Genomic DNA, 27084 nt, shown 5'->3' on the forward strand with positions numbered 1-27084 from the left:
ATGAAACCCTAAGTGCTAACCTAGTTTATCAAGTGATCATGAGATAGGTAGCACATTCCAAGTGGTGAAGCAAATAAAGATCATGACATGATGATGGTGATGTCATGGTGATGATCAAGTGCTTGGACTTGAAAAGAAGAAGGAGAAAAATAAAAGGCTCAAGGCAAAGATATAAATAGTAGCGGCTATTTTGTTTTGGTGATCAAAACACTTAGAGAGTGTGATCACATTTAGGTTTGATAGCCATACTATTAAGAGGGGTGAAACTTGTATCAAAATGTGGTTATCAAAGTGCCACTAGATGCTCTAACTCATTGCATATGCATTTAGGATCTAGTGGAGTGCTAACACCCTTGAAAATGTTTGTGAAAATATGCTAACACATGTGCACAAGGTGATACACTTGGTGGTTGGCACATTTGAGCAAGGGTTAGGAACTTCACCGGTGCCCTAGACAGAAAAGACGGAGGTCACTATAAGTGACCGGACGCTGGTCTCTGTAGGACCAGCGCGTCCGGTCAGTAGCAGCTGAAGAAGCGCAGCATCGGTCATCAACTGGACGCTGGCGCTGAAACGACCGGATGCTGGCTGGCTATGTCCGGTCACACAGACATGGTCATGCATAGAGGAGTCGCCGACTGACCAGACGCTGGGTGTGTCCGGTCGAGCATGACCGGACGCGCCCGGTCGTGAAAAGTCATCTCTGGATGCTTACTAGAAATGACCGGACGCTGGGGTTCAGCGTTCGGTCACTTTGAGCCGCAGCGTTTGGTCGTCACTTGACCGTTGAGATCGGGCGATCAACATTTGAAGAGATGGGACACGTGGCACGCATCGCGTGACCAGACGCTGAGGTCCAGCGTCCGGTCGATATGACTGGAGCGTCCGATCACCCTATGTTGTTCCCAGTGAAGGGGTACAACAACTCTATTTCATGGGGGCTTCTATTTAAGCCCCATGGCCAGCTCAAGCTCACCATCTTGGCCATTTACATTGACATAGCAACCTTGTGAGCTTAGCCAAAGCCCTCCTACTCATCTCCATCATTGATTCATCATCTTTGTGAGATTGGGAGAGAATCCAAGTGCATTGCTTGAGTATTTGCATCTAGAGGCACTTGGTGTTCGTGTTTCGTTGTGGGATTCGCTTGTTACTCTTGGTGGTTGCCGCCACCTAGATGGCTTGGAGCAGCGAGGATCATCGAGCGAAGAGTGGTGATTGTCTCTGACTCCAATCGTGGTGATTGTGAGTGGTTCTTGACCTTTCTTTGGTGGAGAGCCAAAAGGTACTCTAGTGGATTGCTCGTGGCTTGTGTGATCCTCATCTTGTGTTGGTTGTGTGGCACCCTATTGTGGGTTTGGCATGTGATGCCAATTGGCTCGAGAACCTCCAAGTGAGTGAATCGCCACAACAAGGACTAGCTTGCCGGCAAGCAAGTGAACCTCGATAAAAAATCATTGTGTTCATCATTTGATTCCAAGGTGATTGGTCTTCATTGTTATTCATTCTTGTGATTGATTGGCTCCTTCCTCGACACAGCAGTATAACCTTCTTGCTCACTCATTACATTACCACAAACTAGTTATCAAGCTCTTTAGTGTAGCTAGTTGTGAGAGCTTGTTAGTTTGGTTAGTGTGGCTCTTTAGTTAGCTTTTGAGAGCACACTAACTTAGTGTAGTGTCATAGCTATTGTGTGGATAGAAACTATATAAGCTAGAATTGTGGTAGGTGGCTTGCTATTTTAGTAGGCTAGCGCAACACTTGCTTCGCCTTATAATTGTCTAACTGGTTTGTTAAGTGTTGTTGTAGAAATTTTTAATAGGCTATTCACCCCCCTCTAGCCATTAGGACCTTTCAGCCAGCACGGAGTGGAGGTACTTGGAGACCACCTCCTCTTTGTCGATGGTGATGCCATGGCTCTTTAGCTTGCTGATGAGCGTCTGTAGGCGCAGGGAGAAGTCCTCCACCGTTTCACCATCCTTGAACTTGAGGTTGGCGTACTCCTACTTCATAAGCTAGGTCGTCGCCTTCTTTGGGCGGTCGGAACTGACGTGCATCGCCGCAATAGCCTCCCACGCCTCCTTAGTCGAGCTCTTTGCCCCCAATGGCTCCTTGTACTCCGTTGATACAGCAGCGAGGATAGCCTCCAATGCAGGCATGTCATCTTCCTCATTGTCGGTGCCCTTATCAACAGCGTTCCAGAGCCATCGGGCTCTGAGCTTGACCTTCATGGTTACCGACCACTCTCCATAGTTGGTGTGAGTCAACGTCGGCCAACTGGTGCCGCTGTCCTCCCGCACCATGCGAACAATGACATCCGGTCGTGGCTGGGCAGCCACAGCAGTGCCACTGCTATCGCCCCTCTCTGAACCATTCATTATCGCCAGCGGTTAGTCTGGCGACGGCGCTTGTACGGCTTCGATACCACTTGTTAACCCACAGGATCACTGGCTCAGGTGTTTGAACCACTCACCAGTCTTGCCGAGCACCCGCTAGTGTTGCCGAGCACCCACTAGCTAAGCCGACCACGAACAAGCGTTGTCCGTCCCCACACACTATGTCTAGAGGTTGAAGAAGAGGGAGAACAGAGCATACACACAGTACAAGACACCAGCATTGGCCGAAGCCCTGTATAGAAGATGGCAAATCTGAACTCTATCTATCTAGTCCTACTACAGCGCACATGCTGCAACAATAACTAGATAACACAGCAGGACTGACTTTTACGCCTGTCCCTGCATGTGGCTACAGTTCGACATGTGAGCCATTCGGTGCCTACCTCTAACAGCGGCTATAGTACCACAGCAGGGGGCCCTTTCGGCGTTGCTTTTCCTTGCTGTGTGTTCACACAAGGGAGCAGTAGTTCATTCTAACATACAGAACAGTCAAACAAGTTGCGCTTGCTGTTAGGACCTACTCGCTTATCACTCTGTACAATCGGTTTCTATTTATCCCATTTGTTTGGCGATGATCTCACTTGGGCCATTGCTGTCTAATTATGTGTTTGGTTGGAGGGATTTGTAGGGGCGGGATGGGATGGACCTGGGATTTGGGCTGTTTGGATGGGAGTTCGCCCAAGGACAGGGACATCCCACCTAAGCATATTGCTCTCAGATTCCTTGACTCCCATCCCACTTTTTTACACAGACGGGGCGGTCCCTGCTTTCTTCTTGTTTCTTCTCACCTCTCACCGACAGCCTCACTCAGTTCTTTCTTGGAAAAAAGGCACGAGCGGGCGAGAGCTCGGCGGCGACGCATCCTTCACCGGTGCGGGACACGGGGCCACAGCGTTTGGTGGCGGCGTGGCACCAGGCGGTGCGTCGGCGGCGTGGCACCGGCCCCCATGGTGGCGGCGCAGCACGGGCCCTCGTAGCGGCGGCATGGGCTGTGGTCGGCAGCGGCGACGCGGCCTGTGGTCGACGGCGGCGGTGCGGCACACGTCCGGCAGCTTCGTCCTCCATCTCCATTAGCAGATTTGTGATTTGCCCAAGGTATACAAACCCTAACACAATGGATTTGCCCGAGATTTGTGATCTCCATTAGCAGATTTTTGTTGTTGCCTCCAGTAGTTCAACAAGTATGATGTGATTTATGCTTGAGACATGTTTGCTTCTGCATATGGTAAAAAATCAGCAAAGTCCAATGGGAATTTTTTCCCTACGCTGTAGCGCTAGTAAGTAGATGAGTGTTGTTGCATGCCCCTGAGTACATGTATCTATTTGCGCTGAGCCGCTGAATTCAGTTTGCCTGGATTTGTACTATCGCCATGCAAGGATGTACCCTTTGTATGATGATGTTCAGTCCAACATTTGTTTATGGATTCAGGCTATTCATCCATTTGTGCTCCTAGCATCCTGTGGATGCTTAAGAAATATTTGCAATTTTTCTATTTGGTATATAGTTCTGGTAACATCCAAAGAAAAAGTTTTGATTACAAGTATATGTTACTCATCATATTCAGTATGACATTGAAAAGAAAAAAAATATAACGACAAGTACCAGCAAATTTATTAGTGACAAACAAAACACTCCCTATCAGTTATCAGACTCCAGGTTAATGTAGTATGCGCTATGCCCACAGATTATTAACTATTTACCACTTTTATGTACTGAATGGCAACACATCTGCTAGTCTGCCATAGTGGCAATGGCTCATTGGTATTGACTCTGGTGTTCCCAGATGTTAAGTTGCCTTATGTTTCTGATCTGTGTTTGAGCAATGAGCATGACATGACAATATTGTTTTTCTTTCTTTGATTATTGCATTATAGATGGATCAGAGAACCAAGGTTCTAATTTGTTCAGCTGCTGCATATATGTTCTTGTTCATGGTGGCCACGGTTATTCAGTCTAGAAAAAGAAAAAGACGTGCCAGTAGAGTTGGTATTACTTATGCGCCAATTGAGAAAAGGGATAGAATTAGACAAGAATACCTAGACACTTGCATTTGGAAGGATGATACAACTTGTGTAAACATGCTTAGACTTAATAGAGCATGTTTGTATCGATTTTGTAACCTTTTTAGAGATCGAGGGTTGCTTCAAGATACCACTCATATGTGTGTTGAGCAACAGGTGGCTATGTTTCTAAATACAGTAGGGCACAACCTTAGAAATAGGTTTGTTGGCACTAATTATAAAAGGTCAGGAGAAACAGTAAGCCGCTATTTCAACAATGTCCTTCATGTCATTGGAGAGCTACAAACAGAATTTATTAGGCCCCCATCATTGCAAACTCCATCCAAAATTGTCGGAAACTATCGGTGGGATCCTTATTTAAAGGTGTGAGGTTTATCCCTACCTTTGTTTCACATTTAAATTATGTAACCTTGTGTTGGCCCCTAATTAATTTTTACTTTGATGAACATAAACTAGGAATGTATTGGAGCTATTGATGGTACACACGTAAGAGCATCTATTCCTAAAGATTTGGAGCATTCGTTTCGTGGTAGAAAGTCCTTTGCAACTCAAAATGTAATGGCAGCCGTAGATTTCGATCTACGTTTTACTTATGTCTTGGCTGGTTGGGAAGGCACAACACATGATGCTTTAGTTTTGCGAGATGCTTTAGAACGCCCTAATGGCCTTCGTGTTCCACAAGGTAACAAAAAAATCACTAACTTAATTTCGTTATGCCAATTTTTGATAACTTGAAATGTGAGATATCCTTTTCTACAATATGCTAGGCAAATTCTATCTTGTTGATGTCGGTTATGGAGCCAAACCGGGATTCTTGCCTCCTTTCCGTGGAGTTAGGTACCATTTGAATGAGTGGGGGAATAATCCGGTCCAAAATGAGGAGTTATTCAACCTTAGGCACTCGTCTCTTCGTGTGACTGTAGAGCGTGCATTTGGTTCACTTAAGAGGAGATTCAAAATTCTTGATGATGCAACTCCATTCTTCCCTTTCCAAACTCAAGTAGATATTGTTGTAGCTTGCTGCATAGTCCATAATTTTGTCATAGCAGATGGGATTGATGAGTACATCATTCAAGATTCGAATTGGCCAATGCAAACCCATGCTACATCGTATACTGGACAAGCAAGTGAGCATGCTGCAACCGTTCAATTTAGACAAACAATTGCGGATCAAATGTGGGTAGACCATCAAAACCATTATGCAAATTAATATATAGTATCTCTATGTATCTCTATGTATTTTTATGTATTTAGACAAACAATTGTGGATCAGCCGTGCTGAATTTAATTTGTATGGACATATGGCTTGCTGAAATGTATGTACGGCTTGCTGGAATTTGTATGACATATGCCTTGCTAAAATTTATTGGTTGAAACATGCAACTTGAGAAGTAATTTATGTTGAAACATGCAACTTGAGAAGTTATTTATTAATTGTTTATGGCTCTATTTTCTTCCTTACAAGGTGCACAATTACACGATATAGTGACAGGTTCAATATATTTCTGCAGGCTAATAAGCACTGCTTTGTGTGCTTGTCTGTGTGAATTAGCAATATCGTTTCCTTTGCAAGTATTTGAATTACCGATATCACTTTCAGCTTATATACTGTTTCTTGACCTTGCTAGTTTTTGGAAGAGTTTTGTGTGGTTTCTTAGGAATTTGAAGGAAGTGAGGCATTTGCCTACTCCGTGTAGAGCCAAGCTGTAGGTTTGGCGGCTGTATGCTATGCTTATCTGAGCCCCTTGCTTTATGCATAGCACATATCCATGCAAACATATTTGGTAATGCAAAATTACTTTCGGCTTGCCCCATTGTGAAGTTGAGCTTTTGTTGGGTTGTGCCTTTTTAAATTACCCTTTGTTTTTTCTTAAAGCATTGGTTGGAACACATGTTGCATGACAGTGTGAGATATTAATGGTAGTTTGAATCTGGCAGGTATTTGTCCATGAAAATAAGCTTTTTCTTAGCCACAATTTTTGTGGCATTTGTGTTTCCTGGTTTTGTATATGATAGCTTCTTCCTGGTTTTTTTCTTAGCCAGAAACAATTAATAAATAACTTCTCAAGTGGCATTTGTGTTTCCTGGTTTTGTATATGAGAGGTCATGGCAGACCTGAACGAGGAAGTTGGGGGAACAAATGGACATGATGTATGGACAGCACCAGAGATCGCTTTTATGCTGACTCACCTAGCCAATCTGGTGGCTAGTGGCACAAAGACATGTTCTGGCTTTAAGAAAGTCCATTTGAACACTTGTGCTAAAGCTATCAATGAAAAGTTTAGGACCATGAAGACTGGAGAGCAAGTTAAAAATCATTTGAAGACACAACAAAGGAAGTTTGCAAAGATGACCAAGCTTAGGAAAGTGAGTGCTACTGGTTGGGGTGAGGACAACTTCATTATCACTCTTGATGAGGAGCACTACAATGACTATGTTAAGGTATAATTGCAAAAAACTTAACCAGCATGTTAAGTTTTAATTGTTTGTTTCTAACTAAACTTCCATTTATCCATTGTAGGATCACAAGGCTGATGCTGAATTCTTGAACAGGCGTCTTCCAAACTATGGTGAAATGCGGACAATCTTTGGAAATAGTATGGCAACAGGAAAGTTTGCCAAGGACTCAAATTCTGCATTAGGTACTGAAGAAGCTAACACTGAAAATGAAGACCTGAATGCAAATACTGTGAGTGAGTTGAATGCAAATGGTGAGAGTGAGGCCACTCCCTCTCCTTCTAATCAAGCGGCTACCTCATCAGCAAGCAAGCCAAAGAAAGCTAGGATTGGTGGGGATGAAGAGGATGGGTTGATTGTTGTAATCAATCGTGTTGGTGACAGACTTGCTGAAGCTATAGAGAAGGCCTGTGTTGCACCTCCACCACAGCCCACCAATGATTTACCAGATGATCTATTCAACATGTTGATTAACCTTCCAGGTTTCGATGCCACCCAGTTAAATCTATACTACCAGTATTTAGTGGCCAACAAAGACATGGGACGCGCATTCTACAACCGTCCTTTTGACCACAAGTTGATGTGGGTGGCTATGTTTGTCTTTGAGAGGTTCCCAGGACAATGAAATAGGGGCTTCAATGATTCTTTTGCTTGCAAGGTTCTCAGGACAGTGAAATAGGGAATTCAATGCTTCTTTTGCTTGCACCACATGAGACAATTAGCTGTGGTTAACTAATTCCAAGGCTCGAACTATATATTGTGACTAGCCTTGAATTTACTATCATGTGTTTGTATATTATGTGGTAGGTTAAAACTTATACTATTTGTAAGGCTTAGGCCCCGTTTAGTTCCAAAAATTTTTGGCTTTCGGCTACTGTAGCGCTTTTGTTTTTATTTGGCAAAAATTGTCCAATTATGGACTAATTAGGCTTAAAAGATTCGTCTCACGATTTCTCGGCTAACTGTGCAATTAGTTTTTTTTCGTCTACATTTAGTACTCCATGCATGTGCCGCAAGATTTGATGTGACGAGTACTATGCAAAAATTTTTGGTTTTTGGCTTCAACTAAACGGGGCCTTAGAATTGTTATGTATAAGCCTTGAACTTCTGTTGTGTCCAAGAACTTGGCATGACCTGTAGTCTTGGCACTTGCTAATATATGTGAGTTAAGACCTTTATGGCAAACTGTGCACTTGAATGTTACATATGCATTTATCTTTTTAGATATATTTGTGGTGATTTTAGATGGCAATGTCTTTTTTTAGATATATCTGTGCTGATTTCATATGGCAATACATGTGCGTGATGCTAAGAGATAATTTAATTTTGAATTAGTCAATGCAATGGTGAGACAGAGTAGTTACAGAATGCAATAGCAATGATAAGCCATTCTATTTATTAACAGTATGTCCTCAATATAAAAGGTGGTAAGTATAGCTACATTATGAAGGAGGTGATCATATGGAGATATCCTGATCATATGGAGATATCCTATCTCTATCTCTTCATCCAAATATGAAATAGGATCACTCCGTCTCACTTTATCCTCCCAACCAAACAGAAAACAGGGATCATCCCATTTTACTAACCAAACAGAAATAGGAACCATCATATTCCAGAAAATAGAGTCAGAACCATCCTATTCCATTTCGCCTCTCAACCAAACGCTACCTAAACATGTCACTTGCCTTGAAGTACCCGACGAGCTTCTGTAAATACTCAGGAAGCAGCACCTGCCACATCTTTGCTTGATCGGTTGTACTTCATGTGGCTCTTCACAAGTTGGCCAGAAGCAAGGCCTGCCATGAGAGACAGCTCGCCAGCGAGCACACTGCCAGCGACGATGGTAGCCAGAAGCTTAGCATTTTCCCAGTTGAGTCACGATTCGGACCCTTGACACCAAGCAGGTTCAGACATGCGGCCTGTGAAGCAAGACAAGTGCCACCCCCAATAGTGCCTACCTGAGAATGGACAGATTACGAAGACAAATTAGTGTCACAAAATACTGCATTCAATCAAATCACAGATATAAAAGCACGAGGAATAAGTAAATGATCTGGAAGGATAATGGGGCTATTGATTTTATAATTCCAACAAAACTTGATAGTACTAACCATAAGCCTGTAACCTTACACAGCACAAAAATCGTAGTACCTCAATGGAAGGGATGGTCACAGAGATGTGAAGATCACCTCCATCATTCACTGCCTCCATCATGGTGAGGCACTGTGAGCTTTCAACATTTTGGGCAGGATCCTGCCCCGTAGCAATGAACAGGGCAGTTACGATATTGCTTGCATGAGCATTGGAACCTCCAAGAGCTCCGGCTACAGCTGACCCAGCGAGATTTTTTACAATGTTAAGCTCGACAAGTTTTTGCACAGTGGTCTTAAGAACACTCTGCACAACTCCCCCTTTGATTATGGCCTTACAAACAACAGATTTCCCACGACCTTCTATCCAGTTTACGGCTGCAGGCTTCTTGTCTGAACAATAGTTACCTGGCATTAAAAAAAAAGTCAACGTGCATACCATGACTGGGGAGGGGGGAATGCTGATGGTCGCTTCTTTTTCGAACAATAATGCTAATAATAGATCATGATTATTACAAAGAATTTGTTCCGTGTCAAATTGAAACCAGCCAGTAAACTCACTACTCACTGCTGTTTTTATAAGAAAAGCAGCTTCTATTTATGCTTGAGATTGAGAGTGATAAAACAATATAGATAGCAACATGAAGATTCCAGATTCAGCATAATCTGATACAGAGACATACTTTTCTCAGGTTACAGTTGCAATGATGAGTAAGAAAAAGTGGCGATGGCAGCTGAAGATGCTCAGCCTCAGAACAAGTTTGCTCGGGGGCAGATGCAATGTAGCAAACCATGCATTGTGAGAAGAGCAGCTTGTATTCTACACATTGAGCTCTTGAGTATGCAGAGCAAAATGAAAACTTATCAAACAATCTGGTACACACACTTTCCTTGGGTAACACTGGCACAGAACCAATAAAAAGTATGCATTTTCAATGCCTCAGTCAACAGTTCCTTCCGCAATTCATGTGTAAAATTACTAGCAAGTAAAGAGTTCAAACTTACACTGTGTTTAGTTGTCTGATAATTTTTTTCTCGAACAGTTGTCTGATTAAATAACATGCAAGTTTTATTGAAAGAGTGCAAAACTAGCAATTCTTTGCTATAACAGAACAGAAGGGAAGAACCAAACCAGATAGGCTGATGATATCCATGCCGGGGAAATCAGTTTGCAGGTAGCCCAAGACATTCTCAACACCTTTTGATACGGCGTGCTTTGCTACGGAGGTAGTAGGGAGGCGAGGCTACGGCGCGAGGTCCTGAATCACGGCGTCGAGTTGGAGGCGCCGTGATCGAACAGAGCTAGGGCAGTAGCACGACAAGGACATTAGGCGCCTGGGCGCCCAGGGAAGATATTAATCTTAATCCCAGGCTGATCCATTCAATCGTAATTGTGTAGTACTTATACAAGGAATCCTCAACCGACTAGACTCTGACTTACGCAAATAACAAACTGACTTAAACAAATAACAAACTAAAGATAATAGTCCTAGATTCTAGGACATGCTAACCGACTTGGCTGATCCCTGACGTGCAGCTCGTTTGGTGATCGCGAACCAGCAGTATCGTAGCAACTCCGGACTCTAGACACGGTTCCTGCACTCGTACGTCTTACCGATCATAACATCTCTCCCCTTCTTGGGAAACAGCTCGTCCTCGAGCTGGAACGAGGGGAAACGAGCACGGAACTCGTCCACAGGCTCCCACGTGGCGTCGTCTTGAGGTAAGGAGTCCCACGTGATCAACACGTGCCAGACGCCGCGGCGAAGCTGAGAACGCAGAGCACGTTCTGGGCGATGAAGCAGACGACCATTATGGAGAGGGGGCAGCGCCGGTGTAGACATAGGAGGGGTGCCCTTGAAGGGCTTGAGGACTCCGACATGAAAAACGTCATGGATCCGGGCTCCTTCTAGCAGGCGCAGGCGATAGGCGACCTCGCCCACGCGTTCCACAATCTGAAACGGACCTGCATAGCGGGGACTCAGCTTCCCACGCACACCCGGCAGAAGTGACTGAGCTGGTCGGTTGAGAAGGCGCAGGAGAACCCAATCGTCGACCTTGAACTGCAGAGCCCGGTGGCGGGCATCATAGTGCCGCTTGGCGTATTCCTGCGCCTGGAGTAGCCGGTCGCGAACTTCTGCGAGGAACGTGTCACGGTCGGTCAGGAGCCTGTCCACGGTGTCAGTCCGTGCTGTACCAGTCGTGTAGGGAAGAAGTACCGGTGGGGCACGGCCATAAACTACTTCGAATGGAGTCGTTCGGAGCGTGGAGTGGTAACTCGTGTTGTAACAATATTCAGCCCACGGCAACCACTCCAACCAAGTCCTCGGGCGATCACCAGTGAGACACCTCAAGTACATTGCAATGGTCCTGTTGACGACCTCGGACTGCCCGTCGGTTTGAGGGTGGAAGGCAGTACTCATCCGCAACTTGACACCGGCGAGCTTGAACAGGTCGCGCCAGACGTGGCCTGTGAAAACCGGGTCACGGTCACTCACAATGGAGGCCGAAAACCCATGCAGCCTGACTATGCCTTCAAAGAACGCCCTGGCCACCATTGCTGCTGTGTAGGGGTGACTTAAAGGGAGGAAGTGCGCCTGCTTCAAGAACCGGTCGACCACTGTCAAGATGACACTCTTCCCATGAACACGGGGAAGGCCCTCCACAAAATCCATGGAGATATCAGACCAGACCTGGGAGGGAACTTCCAAAGGTTGAAGGAGGCCGGCGGGGTGCAGATGCTCCGTTTTGTTGCGCTGGCAAGTGAAACAAGAACGGACAAATTCTTTGACAAGGCGGCGGTCATGGTCGACCACAAACTCCCGGCGGAGACGATGGGGGGTCTTTTCTGAGCCTTCATGACCCACGCCGTGGGCTAACTGGAGGACCTCGGGCAGGAGTGCAGACCCTATTGGAATGAAGACACGGGCGCCACGCTTGATCAGGCCACCAGTGATGTGCCAGGGCTCGCTGCGTGCGGCTACCACGGAGTCCCAGAGGGCGCGGAGCTCGTCGTTGACTTGAAGCTCATGACGAAGGTCCTTGAACAGCTAAAAAGTTGGCTCGAACACGAGTTGAAGCTGCAGGTCACCATCAGTACATCACGATAATGCATCCGCGACCACATTGAGACTGCCTGGTTGAAACTCCACCACAAAATCATATCCGAACAACTTGCTCACCCATTGGTGTTGGGGCACAGTAGAGAGTGTTGATCAAGCAGGAATTTGAGGGCATAATGATCTGTGCGCACAACAAACTGCCGTCCCAATAAATATGGTCGCCAGTGCCGGACGGCTTGGACGAGACCAATAAGCTCCCGCTCGTAAGCTGCTAATTTGAGGTGCCTAGCTGCAAAAGGACGGCTGAAAAATGCTAGGGCCCCGGCACCTTGATGAAGAACTGCACCAAAACCCGTCCCGGATGCATCGCAATCGACGACGAAAGTCTTATTGAAGTCTGGGAGATGAAGCACAGGCACCGCCGAGAGCGCCTTCTGAGGGCATCAAATGCTTCAGTGGCTGCTGACGTCCAGAGGAACCCTTCTTTCTTGAGCAGCGTGGTCAGGGGAGCAGCCACTGTGCCGTAATCCTTGATAAAGCGGCGGTAGTAGCCCGCGAGGCCGAGGAACCCACGCAGCCCGCGCACCGTGGCGGGCTGTGGCTAGCTGGTGATGGCCGCCACCTTATCCTGATCCATAGCGACCCCGGCCGATGAAATGACATGCCCCAGGTACTGTACTGATGTAGTAGCAAAAGAGCACTTGGAACGCTTGAGCCGGAGTTGATGTTCACGTAGCGCAGTGAGGACAGCATTGAGATGTTGCAAATGTGTCGACCAAGACGGGCTATAAATCAAGATGCCATCAAAAAATACGAGTACGAACTTACGCAAGAACGGCCGGAGCACGGTGTTCATGAGGCTTTGAAGCGTCGCCGGTGCATTTGAGAGTCCGAAAGGCATCACCAAAAATTCGAAATGACCTTCATGAGTGCGGAATGCCGTCTTCTCTATGTCCGCTGCGTGCATACGGACTTGATGATAGCCCGATCATAGATCCAGCTTTGTAAAGAATCGTGCCCCTTGTAATTCATCAATCAGCTCCTCAACCACGAGAATAGGGAACTTGTCCTTGACGGTGACCTTGTTTAGAGCGCGGTAATCAACACAAAAGCGCCACGAGCCGTCGTGCTTCTTGATGGACGAGGAGTACTAGAGCGGAGAACGCTGATGTACTTGGACGGATCACGCCCTGCTACAGCATCATGGCACATTGTGACTCCAGCTCATCCTTCTAGAGCTGGGGATATCAATATGGGCACACAGCCACCAGAGGCGTGTTTGGGAGAAGATGGATGCGGTGATCACATGCACGAGCGGGGGGTAAGCCTTCAGGTGTGGTGAAGAGATCGTCAAAGGACAGGAGCATCTTGTCCAACAGAGGGGTGTCTGTACTGGCCGGGACTCCCTGGAGTGCATTGAGGTGCCGTGTAGACTGCACATCCCACCGAGTAGAACCGATGCCATGCAAAAACACTCGCTTGCCTCCTCTGGTGAATGCCATACAAAGGCCATCGAAGTCCCATAGAATCGGTCCCAGCGTGCGCAAGAAGTTGACACCAAGGACCATGTCCCACTTATCCATAGGAATTGTGTAGCAATCAACTGAGAAGACCTCGTCTGCAATCCGAATGCCCACGTCATGGGCAAGGCCGTGACAAGCAATGCAGTCACCATTGGCCACGATGACGCCGGTACCCGTGCATGGTTCAAAGTGTATGCCAACGCGCCGAGCTATGTCCCCACTGATGAACGTGTGAGTCGATCCTGAGTCCAGCAAGGCCACACACTAGATGTCCCCAATCTGAACACACACCTGCATGGTGTCTTCCATCCGGATCCCAGCGATAGCTGACAGGGAGATCGTGGGAGTTTCTTGGCCCGCAGGTTGGGTCTGGTCCTCTTCATCATCCGTCTCAGGTTCCTGAACAATATAATCAGCAGCTTCCAAATAAAAGAGGCGCGCACACTTATGGCCCTGGACGTACGGCTCATCACAATTGTAGCACAACCCTAGCTTGCGGCGTTCGGACGTCTCCACCGGGGTAAGGAACTTGAAGGCCCGCGCCGGAGGTTGTGAGGACGAGGCAGCCTGTGACGATGCGCCACTGGGAGGAGGCAAAGCTGACTGTCCCTGGCCCGTGTGGCGAGACGGTCTGTTTGACGGGGCTGGAAGAGCAAGTTTTGATGGCGTGTTGCGGCGCTCATAGGCCTAGGCCAAGCGCATGGCGCGGTGCAGATCCTGGGGCTCATGAAGCTCAACGTCAACGCGGATGTATTCAGGGAGCCCCCCTATGAACAGCTGCGCTTGTTGGACTGGATCCAAGCGGCCGGCATGCGCTAACCGCGCCTGGAACGCCGACATGTAGGAGTCGACGTTGGTGGTGAAGGGAAGGCGAGCGAGGTCCGCCAGGTGGTTGGTGGACAAGGCCGGCCCGAAGCGCTGATGACATAGAAGCCGGAAGGCGTCCCATGATGGTCGGCTAGTGTCTCTCTCCATGATGTAGTACCACTGTTGAGCATCGCCGGTCATGTGAAACGAAGCTAGCCAGACTTTGTCCGCCTCCCGGGTGAGCTGGCCGCGGAAGAACGCCTCATAGCGGTTTAGCCAACCAAGAGGGTCTTCTTTGCCGTCATAAGTAGGAAAAGTAAGCTTGTGGAATTTGGGAACTCCAGCGCTCTCCCCATGGTCTTCATGAACAGGATGCGGATGTGGCCGGTGCGGTGGTGTATGTACCACAGTAGCAGAGGACATGACAGCGCCGTTTAGGATGTTCGACATCGACGGCAGTGGCGACGGCGAATGCGGGAACAGGATAGATTGGATCGGCAGGCCCGTCACCGGTGGCTGCGATACAGCGACGCCAGAAGTAGCAGTCGGCGCGCCGGATGATGGATGCACTGACTCGGCCGATGAGAGCGACTGCGAAGGCAAAATCTCCGAGATCACCGGGCCGGACGTCGGAATCCCGCCGTACCCCGGCATGCCAAGGAGTAGAGGCTAGGAGTGTGGAAGGGGTGGTGTCGCCGATGGACCGGGGTGGCCTTCGACGGCCGTTAATCGCAGAGAGACCTCCCCCAGCTGACACTGCATGCCTTGCACAGCGAGGGTCAGCGCGGAGAGGCTGTCCTAGACGGAGGGCTTGGGGGGGCAGGCGGTGGTTGGAATGCCCCAGAGTTGGCAGCAGATGTGGATGGCACGAGCGGCAGGGTGGTGGCGGCGGAGGCGGTGGTGGTGGGAGGGATGGCCGGTGCTCTAGAACCCGACATAGCCATGAACGCTGATACCAGATTGATATGACGTGCTTTGCTATGGAGGTAGTAGGGAGGAGAGGCTACGGCGCGAGGTCCTAAATCACGGCGTCGAGTTGGAGGCGCCGTGATCGAACAGAGCTAGGGCAGTAGCACGACAAGGACATTAGGCGCCTGGGTGCCCAGGGAAGATATTAATCTTAATCCCAAGCTGATCCATTCAATCATAATTGTGTAGTACTTATACAAGCAATCCTCAACCGACTAGACTCTCACTTACGCAAATAACAAACTGACTTAAACAAATAACAAACTAAAGATAATAGTCCTAGATTCTAGGACATGCTAACCGACTTGGCTGATCCCTGACGTGCAACTCGTTTGGTGATCGCGAACCAACAGTATCGTAGCAACTCTGGACTCTAGACACGGTTCCTGCGCTCATACGTCTTACCGATCATAACACTTTTTGACACCATATTCATTCCCATAGCATCTCCAGTACTACTAGTGAACCTCATGTAAAGGTTCCTACCTGCTAGTGCACACTGAATACCCTAAAGCTTCCCAAATCTGCTAGACATGTGGACATGAAAAAAATTACATGTCACCTCTAACAGATAAAGCAGATAGCATTTTCTATGAATTGTATTGATTTTATTAAGAAAACAATCACTGAGACATAAAATTACAAAGATACAAAACAAGTGTGCACAATTAAAGAAGAAACTAATCGTCTCCTATTTCTTTCTGAAAAAAAAAACTGACCAAGAAATGTGTCCCTCATACAAGCATGCATATGATACATGTCTAACTGGAAGTCTGGAATGAAAATTAGTTTGATGAGATATGCAATACTACTAACAGGGGAATAACAGCAGCTAGTCTTGTAAAGGAAGTACCAAATCAGCAAATGCCATATAGGAACAACCGCGTTATCCAAACAGGTTGTCTTCCAATCGCTACGGCCACAAATGATATTGTAACAAGTCTCAAATGCACCTGAATTTTTTAATTTTTAGCCCTTTTTGAAAAAATTTCACAAATATGGCCCTGGAGGAAAGATTTCAAAATCTGGACCCTTAGCTTGACGCCATCGTTGCTGGAGCCGAGCTTACACGTCTCGGCGCCAGCATCGCTAGCGCTGAGATCTTGGGCTCGAAGTAGACGTGGCGGTGACATGGCAGGCATCTCGGCGCCAGTAACCCTGATGCCGAGCTTGGCGCCGTAGATCTTGGCGCCAAGCTCGGCGCCAGGTTCCTAGGGCCGAGCCTTTCTTACGTATGGGCCCCAATCATTTCTCTCTTCCTCTCCCTCTCTCTCTCTCTTGCACCTCCCTCGCCCGAGCAGCGCACCATCACCGCTGCCAGCGCCCTCTCCCACCCCCGGCCACCCGAGCCCGCGTCGGACTACCGCGCCCCGTGCTAGCGCCAGACGCTCGCGCTAGCGCCGGACGCCCACGCCGCGCCGCCACCGCACCCCGAGCCCGCGCCGGCTACCCACGCCCGCCCCGTGGCTGGCCGACCACGCCACGCCGCCACCGCGACTGCACCGCGCGCCATGGCCCTACGCCCTTGCCGCGTCCTCACCTCACCCGGGCCATGCCACCACCGCTTTCGCGCCGCGCCATCGTCTGTCCCTGCGCCCTAGCCGTCCCATCGCCTCGGCCGACGTGCGGCCCACGCCCGCGGCCACCTTGGCCGCGCTGGTGCCGTGACCGTGTCGCCCGCACCCCACCGACGGCCTCGGCCACGCTCGCCGTGCTGCCCGCACCCACCGAGCCGGCCTCGCCGTGCGGAGCGTCGGGCATCCCACGCCCACCGCGCGCCACCACCATCGTCGGTCGCACCCCCACCAGCCCCGGCACCTGCAGCGCCTGGTCGTGCCATCGCCGGCCTGACACATGCTCGGCATCCGCTGCGACTCCATCGACGTCCATGACTCCGTCGTCGGACAGGTAAAAATTATGAATTTGCAATGTGCGTACTTAGTTTTGATTGTAGTGTAGTAGTTTTGGCATTTGTTATTTACTAGTTAATGTGATGACTCAGGTAGTTGATTTAGTTTGTGATCTAGTGAGATAGATATGTAGATAGATAGAAACATAGATACATAGGTACATAGATATAGTTAGATAGCTACTTATATAGGTAGTTGCATATTTAGTTAATTAAATAAGATCTAGCTATTTAGTTAGTATAATGTATCTATGTATATAGTTATTATCTTATTTACTTAGTTTGTAGTTAGAAAATACTTGTTAGGTACTATCTATTGTCTAATTTTGACTAAAGGGCATGTGTTTCTTTATGTGTTTGAACTTGATGGACAACCTAGTAACCATATATCATGAAGGCACCGTTTAATATGATCGCTATGGATATATTGAGTTTGTTGACATGCAAAGTGTCGGTGTTTCGAATAAACACCAACTAGTAAATTTGTATTTATTACGTGTTAGGCCTGGATGGTGCGCTAAAAGACACAAGGTTTATACTAGTTCGGGCAGAATGTCCCTATGTCTAGTTTGCTGCTGCTGCTCGTGTTATTAGCACTGAAAGGTTCGTAGTAGGGGGTACAAATGGTCGAGAGAGGCACAGGTCCTAAGTCTCTGATGGAAAAGTCGAGCGAGTACTGAGAGCTTGGTTGCTACTCAGTTGTGTGCTATGTGGCGCGTGGTGTGTAGGATTGATCCGTCCCCTTAGTGGGGTGCCTTGCCCTCCCTTTTATAGACCAAGGGGGAGCAGGGATTACAGATGGGAGAGAGAGGAAAAACCAGAGGTATAGAAGGTCCTTCGAAGGTGCCGGGTCTTCCTTTTCCCTTGAACCTGCCCTACTGAATGGCAGACGGTGCTAGGGATAGCATGTTCGTTGATCCTAATATCGCCATGCTCTAGCTTCATTCAGTAAGTGGTCACGTCCCATCCTACTCTGACAGACGGTGCGGCATGCCAGGGTGCCGAGCCGTGACCCTACGGGGAGCAGACGGGGTAGTGACTATACGTCGGTTACTATAGGTGATGTGAGTTCCCTTCTGGGTCATAGTTGTTGTCGTATGCTTATGTCAGGATCCGCGTCTGAGGACTGATGGCGGTACCCACAACACTATAAGACAAAAGTCGCCTCCTATGACACTGTTCGGGCTCTGTCATGCCTGGAAGGGCTTAAAGCGCCTATCCCGTCATATCCTAACGGTACTTTCCCATAGGCATGTAGGGTATGGTCCTCGGTACTGTGGTTGACTCAAGTGTCTTGTCTTACCCTGTGCTCATCATTATGAAGGAGCAGGGTGCAGTCATTGGACGAGGCGGAGCCAGCCCTAGGACATCGGGCGAGGCGGAGCCAGCCCTCGAACGTCGGATGAGGCGGAGCCCACCCTCGGTCGTCGGGCGAGGCGGAGCTAGCCATCAGCCATCAGGTGATGTGTAGTCTGTCCCCAAACATCGGGCGAGGCAAAGTCCAGCCCTCAGGGGTCCGGTAAGGCAGAGCCAACCCTCCGGGGCCGGGCGAGGCGCTGCCAACCTTTGATCATATGAGCAAGAAGTGTAGTTGCGTTCTTGTCTATTCAAAAGCATCAATGTTTGATGGTTATTAGATCCACCTCTTTGGGTACCCCAGTATTTGGTCGCCAACAGCAGCCCCCGAGCCCCTAGGTGATTCAGTTAGAATCGCCCGAGGGGTGATTTGACTTGCCATAGGGTGCGCGTGAGCGCACCTGACAAGCGTAGCCCCCGAGCCCCCAGGTGATTTGGATAGAATCGCCCGGGGGGGTATTTCGATTCGCTAGAGGGTGCGCGTGAGTGCACCCGTCGGGTGTAGCCCCCGAGCCCCTTGGTGATTCGGATAGAATCGCTCAGGGGGTAATTCGGACCCTTCGCGGGTATGGCTGTGAGATTTGGTGTTTTGATAACTAGATAGTTTAAAGGGAACCCTGGTATCCTGTTCGCGTGGATTCATCCAGGATCAGCCCGGTTGAGACTTGATTGTGGATCAAGATTCCCTTGAGGCTCGTGCGCCTGAGTTTTGGCCGCTCACGGGCCCATCCTTCGTTGGGATGCCATCGAAAGCATTGGGCCAGCCCTCGAACTCCTAGGCCTAGGTAGGTCGGAGAAACGCTTTTTGACCTGTATCCCTTCTGCAGGAAAAGAGTCCTGGTCTGTACAGGAAGGCAAAACATCCGGCGTGACTTTGGTGGGAAAGGATAGGGATTAGGGGCGCATATCCTGCATGGTGACGTGGTGGTGAATCGTGGCAAGCACGAAGATCCAGGTGGACGGTTGCCTTCCTCGCATCCATCGCCCCTATAAAACCAAAGGGTTCGCCCCAAGGTTTTGTACATTGCCTCCTTGCCTTTGCATCTACAACCTCCGCCACCAATCACCTGAGCCTTCTGCACCCGCAACGCAGCCACCATCAAGCTCGCATCCATCCACCCCAATTGTCTAATGGAGCCATGGTGCAGATCTGATGTTACCCTCTAGCGCCTAGAGGGCCTTATTTACCGCGGCCTTCTTTGCACATGGACCACTGCCGAGGAGTGGCGACTGCCCGGCAATGAGGACGTGTTGCCACCGCCCGATGGCTATGTCGTGTCCTTCGCTCACTTTCACGAGCAGGGATTTGCCACCCCCACCCACAAGTTCCTTCGGGGATGGCTGAACTACTACAATGTGGAGCTACAGCACCTCACTCCTAATGGGATCCAACACATTGTGGCATTCGTCGCCCTATGCGAGGGGTTCTTGGGGATCATTCCCCACTTTGACCTGTGGTGGCATTTCTTCACCGTCACCCTCCTGAAGAAGCGGGAGAAGAGGCAGGAGCGGAGCATGCCAATAGGATGTGCTGGCATTTAGCTCCACAACAACTGGGTCAATGAATACCTGTCGATGCGTCTGTCAACCTCCAACAAGGGGTGGCATTCGCATTGGTTCTACATCAAGAATGACATAGCCACCCCGTTGCTAGCATTCACCTGATGCCTCATCAAAGGGGCCCTAGAATCATGGAGAAAGTGGAGATCCTAGATAAAGACAAGAAGAAAATATAGGACAATCCCACCGCCATCCAAATTCTGAAGGAGAGGGGCGTGAAGGGGTCAGGGATCATCGGTGCCTACCATACGCGGAGGGTGGCACCGCTGATGAGTCATGCACTTCCCCTATACCTGATGGTGCCCAGAGCATCACTCGATGGGACGGCGCTTGCCGATGGAGTGCTCCCCCCTCCGAAGTGGCCTAGCGCATCAAGGAGGCGATGGAGCCTTCACGGGATGACGCCGACGTCGCTCTTGATTTTGTGTATTAGGTGCCGAGGCACCCCCCCAATGTGGTCGGAACTAGGGTACATCGACTTCATAAGTTCTCTTTCCCCGTGCCTCCTTTTTAATTGAGCTCCTGACTCCTTGATGCTAAGATTGAGATAGCAGGACCAGCTGAAGAGGCTCATTCTTATGGACCATGTGGCTCCACTGCCGAAGGACCCATTCGTGGTGGTGGCGAATCGCACTGCGGCTGAGTGGCAGAAGAAGACAAAGGAGGTCGAGAGGAAAAAGAAGTAGAAACTGCAGGCATGGGAGCGAGGAGAGGAGACAGATAGTGATGACGACCACGACGACAACAATGAGGAAGATGATGAGGTAGTCACAGACATCGAGTGGGGTGACCTAGGAAGCGAGGACATGCTGACAGGTACCCACTCATCAATGCAGGGACCCTTCCCATTCCACACAAGGGAAGGTGTGGCTGTGAGGCCAAAGGAGGAGGGCCAGACCATTGGCCCATCCTTAGAACCACCAGGGGTGAGCGGATCTGCCACCACGCTCGAGGTGCCAGTGAAGGGGAGTGGCCTCGCTGCCATGCCTTAGGAATCAGCGAGGATGGGCGGATCTGCCACTGCTCTCGAGGTGCTAGCGGGAGCGGGCGGACCCATCGCCGTGCCCCAAGAGCCGGTGGGGATGGGTGGATCCGCCGCTGTGCCCGAGGTGTCGAGAGAGGGGAGTGGCTCCACCGCTGTGCCCCCAGATATGAGGGGGGTGAGCCCCTTGGCTCAGGAGCAGGGGATAGTCTCAAAACAGTCCCGCCCTAACAAGGTGGAGCAGGGAACTAGGGGTTTGTCCCCCAAACGTCTCCACCGCCTAACAGCGCCAACGTAAGTTGCTGACTCCTCTGTTATCTCTGTTTTTTTTCTATTTTTCATAGTGACTCATGCATTTTGTTTCTTCTGTGGAATTGGGAGATGGGTCAAACAGGGCACTTCTTTTGTGCTGGCGCCCAAGAAGACCATCGCCCTTCAGGCAAGGCGAGGGCCACCGCCTAACATCGCTCCCATTTTGGGCAAGAGCAGAGCCGGCGTCACAGCCTCATCAGCCAGTCTAGTGTCGCTTGTGGTGGTGCCCGTGCCCTTGGTGGGTCAAGCGGTTGACAAGGCTGAGGGGGCAACCTCGAAGGTTGTTATGTAACCAGCAACGGAAGTGATTCTGATGCCAACGTTGGAGCAGGCAGAGCTATCGGCCGCACCTGTTGCGTCGACCATGGCGGGCGTGGCACAGCCGGATGAGGTCCCACCAATAGAGGTGGAGGTAATGGTGGCTACGATGGATGGGTCATAGCCAGAAGCTATGGTGGTGGCGCCCGAGGCAGTGACGCATCCCGTGCTATCGGCAGCCCCAGAGACGATGTCTGCCATGGGTGGGATGGAGGGGGTCATGGCCAAGGGACCCTCGGACACCATGGCGGTTGCCGAGGAGATCGGCATGGAGTTGTCCCTAGTCCTAACATTGGGGGGCTACCACCCACCGACGTGGGATGAGTCCCCGCTCTGGTGGGTGAGTCCATGGGACCCATCGTCGGAACTCTTCACCCTCGATGATGCTGCCGAGGGCATGGAGTGAGAGAATCTCAACAAGGGGTTCACGGCCGCGTTGGAAGCTCTAAACTAGGCCAGGGGCGCCCTTCGAGATGTAATTGTTCCCACCGGCTAGGTATTCACTTGGTCTTGCCTCTTGATCTCTTTTTTTCTTCATCTATTTTTGTTTTCTGACCACTGCCTTTTTCAGTCTCTTATTGCTCATAGCCGGGAGAAATCCCGGTTCCTTCGTGAACACAAGGAGGATTGGGACCACCTTATCGATGAGGCATGGCTGCATAGGGACATGACCACCTAGCTCCACCATAGGGTGGCCAAGTTGATGCCCCTTGCCATAGAGGTGGACGATCTTCGACGGTGGGAGGCCGAGGCCCACCGAGATGCGGAGGACGCCGAGAAGTCTTTTTATGAACTATCAGAGAGGGCACGGCAGGATCAGGAGGAGGCAGTTAGAATGCGGAAGGAGCAGGATGAACTGCTCTAGCAGAATGCTGAGACCAGCCAGTGGATCATCGACCTCCTGGCCGTGGCCGAGAAGGAGTGGGATCTTAGGCTAGGAGCCAAGGACAGGTCCATGGCCCTAGAGCAGAGGGTGAAACTAGATGCCGAGGCGGTCGCCTGGCTTCATAAGGAGTGAGACAAGCTATGCCAGACTGTGGCAAGGCTCCACTTGAAGCATGATATGTCCCACGGGGAGCATGACTAGGCCATCTGAGAGCGCGACGAGGCGCAGTAGAGGATAAGCTCCCTCCATGCCAAGCTCGAGACCGTGAAAGCCCAGAAGCTAGAGGCCGAGGGCGCCACTGCCGAACTAGCCATGGATCTCACTGAGGCAAGGGGTCTTCTTTAGGTGGAGAGTGATGAGCTTGATGTCCTAAAGGTTGGCCTTGGCATAGTCTACGATGACCTATAGGAGGTGCAGGCAGAGGGGACCAGTTCGCACGCGGCCTGTGCCATAGATATCACGGTGCGGGTGCACCAGCTGGAGAAGGAAGCTCTTCGCTCAGGGATCACCCTAGCCTTCACCATCGCCCGCTCGCATTATGATGACAACATCAACTTGGATGCAATGAGCCTCGGTTTTGCGCCTGGCTACGAGCCCTCTGAGTTGGATGAAATAGAAGCGGCGGTGACTCCTCTTGTGGAAACCCTGGTGAGCAAAATTGAAGACATGGTTTGTAACACCTCGGTGTTAAGCATGCATTAACATTCCATCTCATGAGCATAATCATCATTTCATTATGCATAAGCAGCATCTATGCATTCCATTCTAAAGAAAGGAAGTGTCATTTCATGTGGTGCTGAAATTAAATTGAAATTCATCATGTTTAAACTATTTGAAATGCCATGCTCATGTTTAGGTGATATAATTTCTTGGTTTGATCACTAAGATAGCTTATAAATATTTAGGATACAATTTGGAGCAAAGTTTATATTTAAATTTTTGCCAAATTTTGCTTTTAAAAATAATTCTTCAAAATTAGGGTTTTGAATTAATATTGATTTTTATTTTGTCATTCAAAATCTATTTGGAATTTGACTTTGGTCTTAAAAGCAAAGTTGTAGAGAATAAATTTTTGAGCAGCTTTTATTTTTGGGCCAAAGTTTGAAACTACTTTGAAATTGCTCAAAATTTACATTTAATGAGATAGGAATAGAAAATAATTTGAAAAATATCATTTCACCTTAGTGGGCCTCGCGCCTCGCTTTCGGCCCAGTTTGTGAAGTCGGCCTGCCCCGCACCTCGCCTGGCCTGCCTCAGCGCCGAGCCTCGCCCGTTCGCCGTGCACTTGCCCAACCGCGCCAGAGCGCGCACGCCGCGTGGCAGCCATGCGCCGGCGAGCACGCCGCGCGGCAACCCCGGCCTGCGCCGTTCCGACCGGCCGCGCTGCTTCAAGGCAGTTCGACCGCGTGCACTCCACTCCATCCTGCCTCCCCCTCCTCCATCTCATTTGCTCTCTTGCTCGGAAAGCAGCAGCCGCAGCACCCTCGCTCCGCCACCGCCGCGCTGCGTCGCCGGAGTAGCCGTCCCGGCCACACCAGACCACCGGAGCTCGCTACGTCTTCGCCTCACCTTCGCCCCAGCCTCGCGCAGCTTGTGCTCATCTCCGTTCGACGTGGTAAGGCTCGAGCCGGCCGCTATTGCTCACCAGAGCACGGCCGTTCTCACCGGAGCAGCACGGCTCCGTGGACCTCCCCTTCTCGCTCCCTTCCTTCTTCCAATTTTGTGCGCGTTAGCACCGCCTTGCCCTTGCGAACCTCGTGCGTGCCTCCCCGTGCCTTGCTGTGGCCGGGAAATGCCTGCACGTGGGCATGCCGCGCCGCCGTGTCACCATGCGCACCGGTGAGCTCACTTCCGAGCTCCTCTAGTGCCCGTTCTTGGTGCATCGGGTCCGCCTCGTAGCGGGGAGTCGCTGGTGGTGACCTCACCGCCAGCAAGCTCACCGGCGACGAAAGCCGACCGGTCAACGTTGGCCCCTGCTTCGGCTCCGGCTGACGCGTGGGCCTGGCTTGACCGCGGGTCCCGCATGGCAGCACCTCTGGGTGCACTGCACCGGGTGCACCTAGCAGATTAGGGTTCGGTGTAATTTCAGTTTTAAAGAAAATGATTTCAAAAATTGATTAAAAAGCTTGTAAAATGTCTAGCTTGAGTTATATTGCTCCAAAACTGATGAAACAAAGTTTGTTGTGTTCCTTGTCACCAGATCTACATGATAAAAATATTGCATGTCATTTTTAAGATACTTTAGTGTAGAGCTTTATTTAATTCTTGATATTGCTGATATCTTGTGAAATGTTTAGTAAATCCTATATGTATCAGAAAATTATGATTCCAATTTGGTTGATCTATTCTTGAGATGTACTTTCTGTGAAAAATATATGTCATGCTTGTTATGTGGAAAAATATGGCTAGGTAGGTTATGTGTATTAATTGCTGATTTCTTGTAAAATTTCTAGGGCTAAAAATATGAATAATACATGTAGGTGAAACTTTTTGTACAGTGATTGTATGCTATGTAGATCATGGGAAAAATACTAAATCTATTGTTTGACACTTTTCGTAGTACAAAGTATTTTCATGCTCAATTATCCACCATAGCTTGTCATTTTTGTGTAGGCTGTTATACTTATCTAAATGCCATGAAAATTTTATGGTATCCTACTTAGAGTAGTACTATGCTACTGTAATTTTCTCAGATTTTTATGAGCACTGGAAATATATGTTGCTGTTGTAGCCCTAGTTTAAAATGAAATAAACAAATCTTCTTTAATGCATGATTAGTTAATAATGTTTGCTTTGGTGTATCTTTGAAGCATCTTAGATTGGTGTGGTGACTTGGCATGTTATTACAGTGGTTGTAGTAGTAGTATAGGGGTACCTGTTCTTGGATGATGTTGGCTACCTTGTAGAAGGGCTTTACTTCTACTATGTCCAATAAAGTTAAACATGTTCATCTACATTTCATGTATCATGATCATTACATGTCATCTCTTTGATGCACCTATGCATTAGCACTCATACATCTGCATCATACAGGATCGCAGGAGGAGTTGCTAGCAGTAGTTCAGGAAGAGCAGACCGGGACAGATCCACAAGAAGTCCAGGCACAGGAGGTGCCAGAGGAAGAGGAGCCGAGAGAGGACTTGCCCGAGTGTGTGGATCATCAACCTAGTTCGTTCGAACGAGGCAAGCCCTGCAGCATTCTAAGTCTCCTACTTTATAAAAGCAATTCTTTCTATATATATGAGTTTATATATTGTTGCATTAAGTTGTAGGAGTTGATTGAAACCGTTGATGCATTTATTACTATCCTTGACTACCTTATCACCTTGTTACCCTGTTAGGTCAGGATCGAATAACTGCTTAGCCTTGCTTAGACCAGTAGCGATCGGTGATATCCGGTCACCTACATTTATAGGTGGTTACTGGAAGAATTTAGCTATGGAAAGAATGATATCCTGGAATTAACCATGTGTGATGGATAATTGGAGACCAGACGGAAAAAGTTGGAGGCAACCAGATAGGGTTCTGGGGTGTTGTTAGTTTCCATCTGTGTCGATTAAAGACCGATCGTTGCTCGTCCCTCTTGTCATGTTGAATGCATGCCTCACATTTAGCTGGCCGAATAAAGTACCTTTCGACCGCGAAGCTAGTGACGCTATTCATGCCAGGATCTACACGGGTGCGCGTATTGGTGCTGATGGGGGTATGACAGGGACGTGAAGAGTGAGCCCAAGGGTAGGTGCACCCTAATTCCTGGCAGTCGGGCGGTCCCTGGGTATTGCGGCTCCAGACTGTCCCGCGGCTACCTGAATAGTGTCCTTGGTGATCTAAGCTACCCTGGCAAGGGAAGTATGGTTTGTGTGAGGAATAAATCACCAGCTGGTTAGAAATCGATTCGAATCGCCATCGCTCCTAGATAGTGAGCACTTGACTCGAGCTATGGCATCGTAGTAATTATTATGGAACAATAATGGTTATCTGGATAGAATGGGATATGCTAAATCTAAATTGGTAACTAGACGTTATTGGTTAATCAAGTGATTGCTATAGTACAGGTGCTTACCTAGATGGATAGGTCATAATAAAGATGATGCAAAGTACTTAAAATGGTTTCTTCATGATAGCTTATGCTTTTCACAAACAAGTCAGCTAGCCCACTAAAGAAAGCCTTGCATAATCCTTGGTGTCGCTTTATTTTGGTTTAAGACGGGTAAGTCTAGTCGAGTACCTTCTCGTACTCAGGGCGTTGTTCCCATTGTTGTTGCAGATGGTCAAATGTACTATGGCTATTGCATTAACTGCCTGTACCCGGCGATGGGTGACAACTAGGACCAAGGGCAATGGTCACTCCGTATCTCTCATCTAATGCTTTTGTTGGAGATGACTACCTACTGGCATTGTATCTGAACTAAAAGTGTGTGTGTGGCTTTAA

The 27084-nt window shown here is 49.0% G+C and overlaps 2 protein-coding genes and 1 pseudogene across 2 annotated transcripts; 2 read left to right on the plus strand and 1 right to left on the minus strand.

Annotated features, from left to right (window-relative positions):
• Window positions 1–4271: 4271 nt before the first annotated feature.
• Window positions 4272–5628, plus strand: LOC136464262 (protein ALP1-like). Its single transcript, XM_066463226.1, has 3 exons — window positions 4272–4781; window positions 4875–5100; window positions 5186–5628. The coding sequence occupies exons 1-3, from the start codon at window positions 4272–4274 to the stop codon at window positions 5626–5628; spliced, it is 1179 nt and encodes a 392-aa protein (XP_066319323.1).
• Window positions 5629–6524: 896 nt separating this feature from the next.
• On the plus strand, window positions 6525–7500 carry LOC136466058 (uncharacterized). The gene is made up of 2 exons (XM_066464553.1): window positions 6525–6860; window positions 6940–7500. Exons 1-2 carry the CDS (start codon window positions 6525–6527, stop codon window positions 7498–7500), a joined length of 897 nt encoding a protein of 298 aa, XP_066320650.1.
• Window positions 7501–8591: 1091 nt separating this feature from the next.
• The window catches only part of LOC136464263 (3-hydroxy-3-methylglutaryl-coenzyme A reductase 1-like), a 58861-nt pseudogene continuing 40368 nt past the window's right edge, over window positions 8592–27084 (minus strand).

The sequence above is a fragment of the Miscanthus floridulus genome, chromosome 7 (genome assembly GCF_019320115.1).
Source record: "Miscanthus floridulus cultivar M001 chromosome 7, ASM1932011v1, whole genome shotgun sequence".
NCBI classification, from domain to species: Eukaryota; Viridiplantae; Streptophyta; class Magnoliopsida; order Poales; family Poaceae; genus Miscanthus; species Miscanthus floridulus.

What these genes read in the sequence shown, in the direction of transcription:
- LOC136464262 (XM_066463226.1), top strand. Translation starts at nt 4,272, where the DNA reads ATGGATCAGAGAACCAAGGTTCTAATTTGTTCAGCTGCTGCATATATG. An exon ending in GGTGGGATCCTTATTTAAAG is followed by an intron (nt 4,782 to 4,874) that starts GTGTGAGGTTTA and finishes AACATAAACTAG; the next exon opens with GAATGTATTGGAGCTATTGA. An exon ending in TGGCCTTCGTGTTCCACAAG is followed by an intron (nt 5,101 to 5,185) that starts GTAACAAAAAAA and finishes ACAATATGCTAG; the next exon opens with GCAAATTCTATCTTGTTGAT.
- LOC136466058 (XM_066464553.1), top strand. Translation starts at nt 6,525, where the DNA reads ATGGCAGACCTGAACGAGGAAGTTGGGGGAACAAATGGACATGATGTA. An exon ending in ACTACAATGACTATGTTAAG is followed by an intron (nt 6,861 to 6,939) that starts GTATAATTGCAA and finishes TATCCATTGTAG; the next exon opens with GATCACAAGGCTGATGCTGA.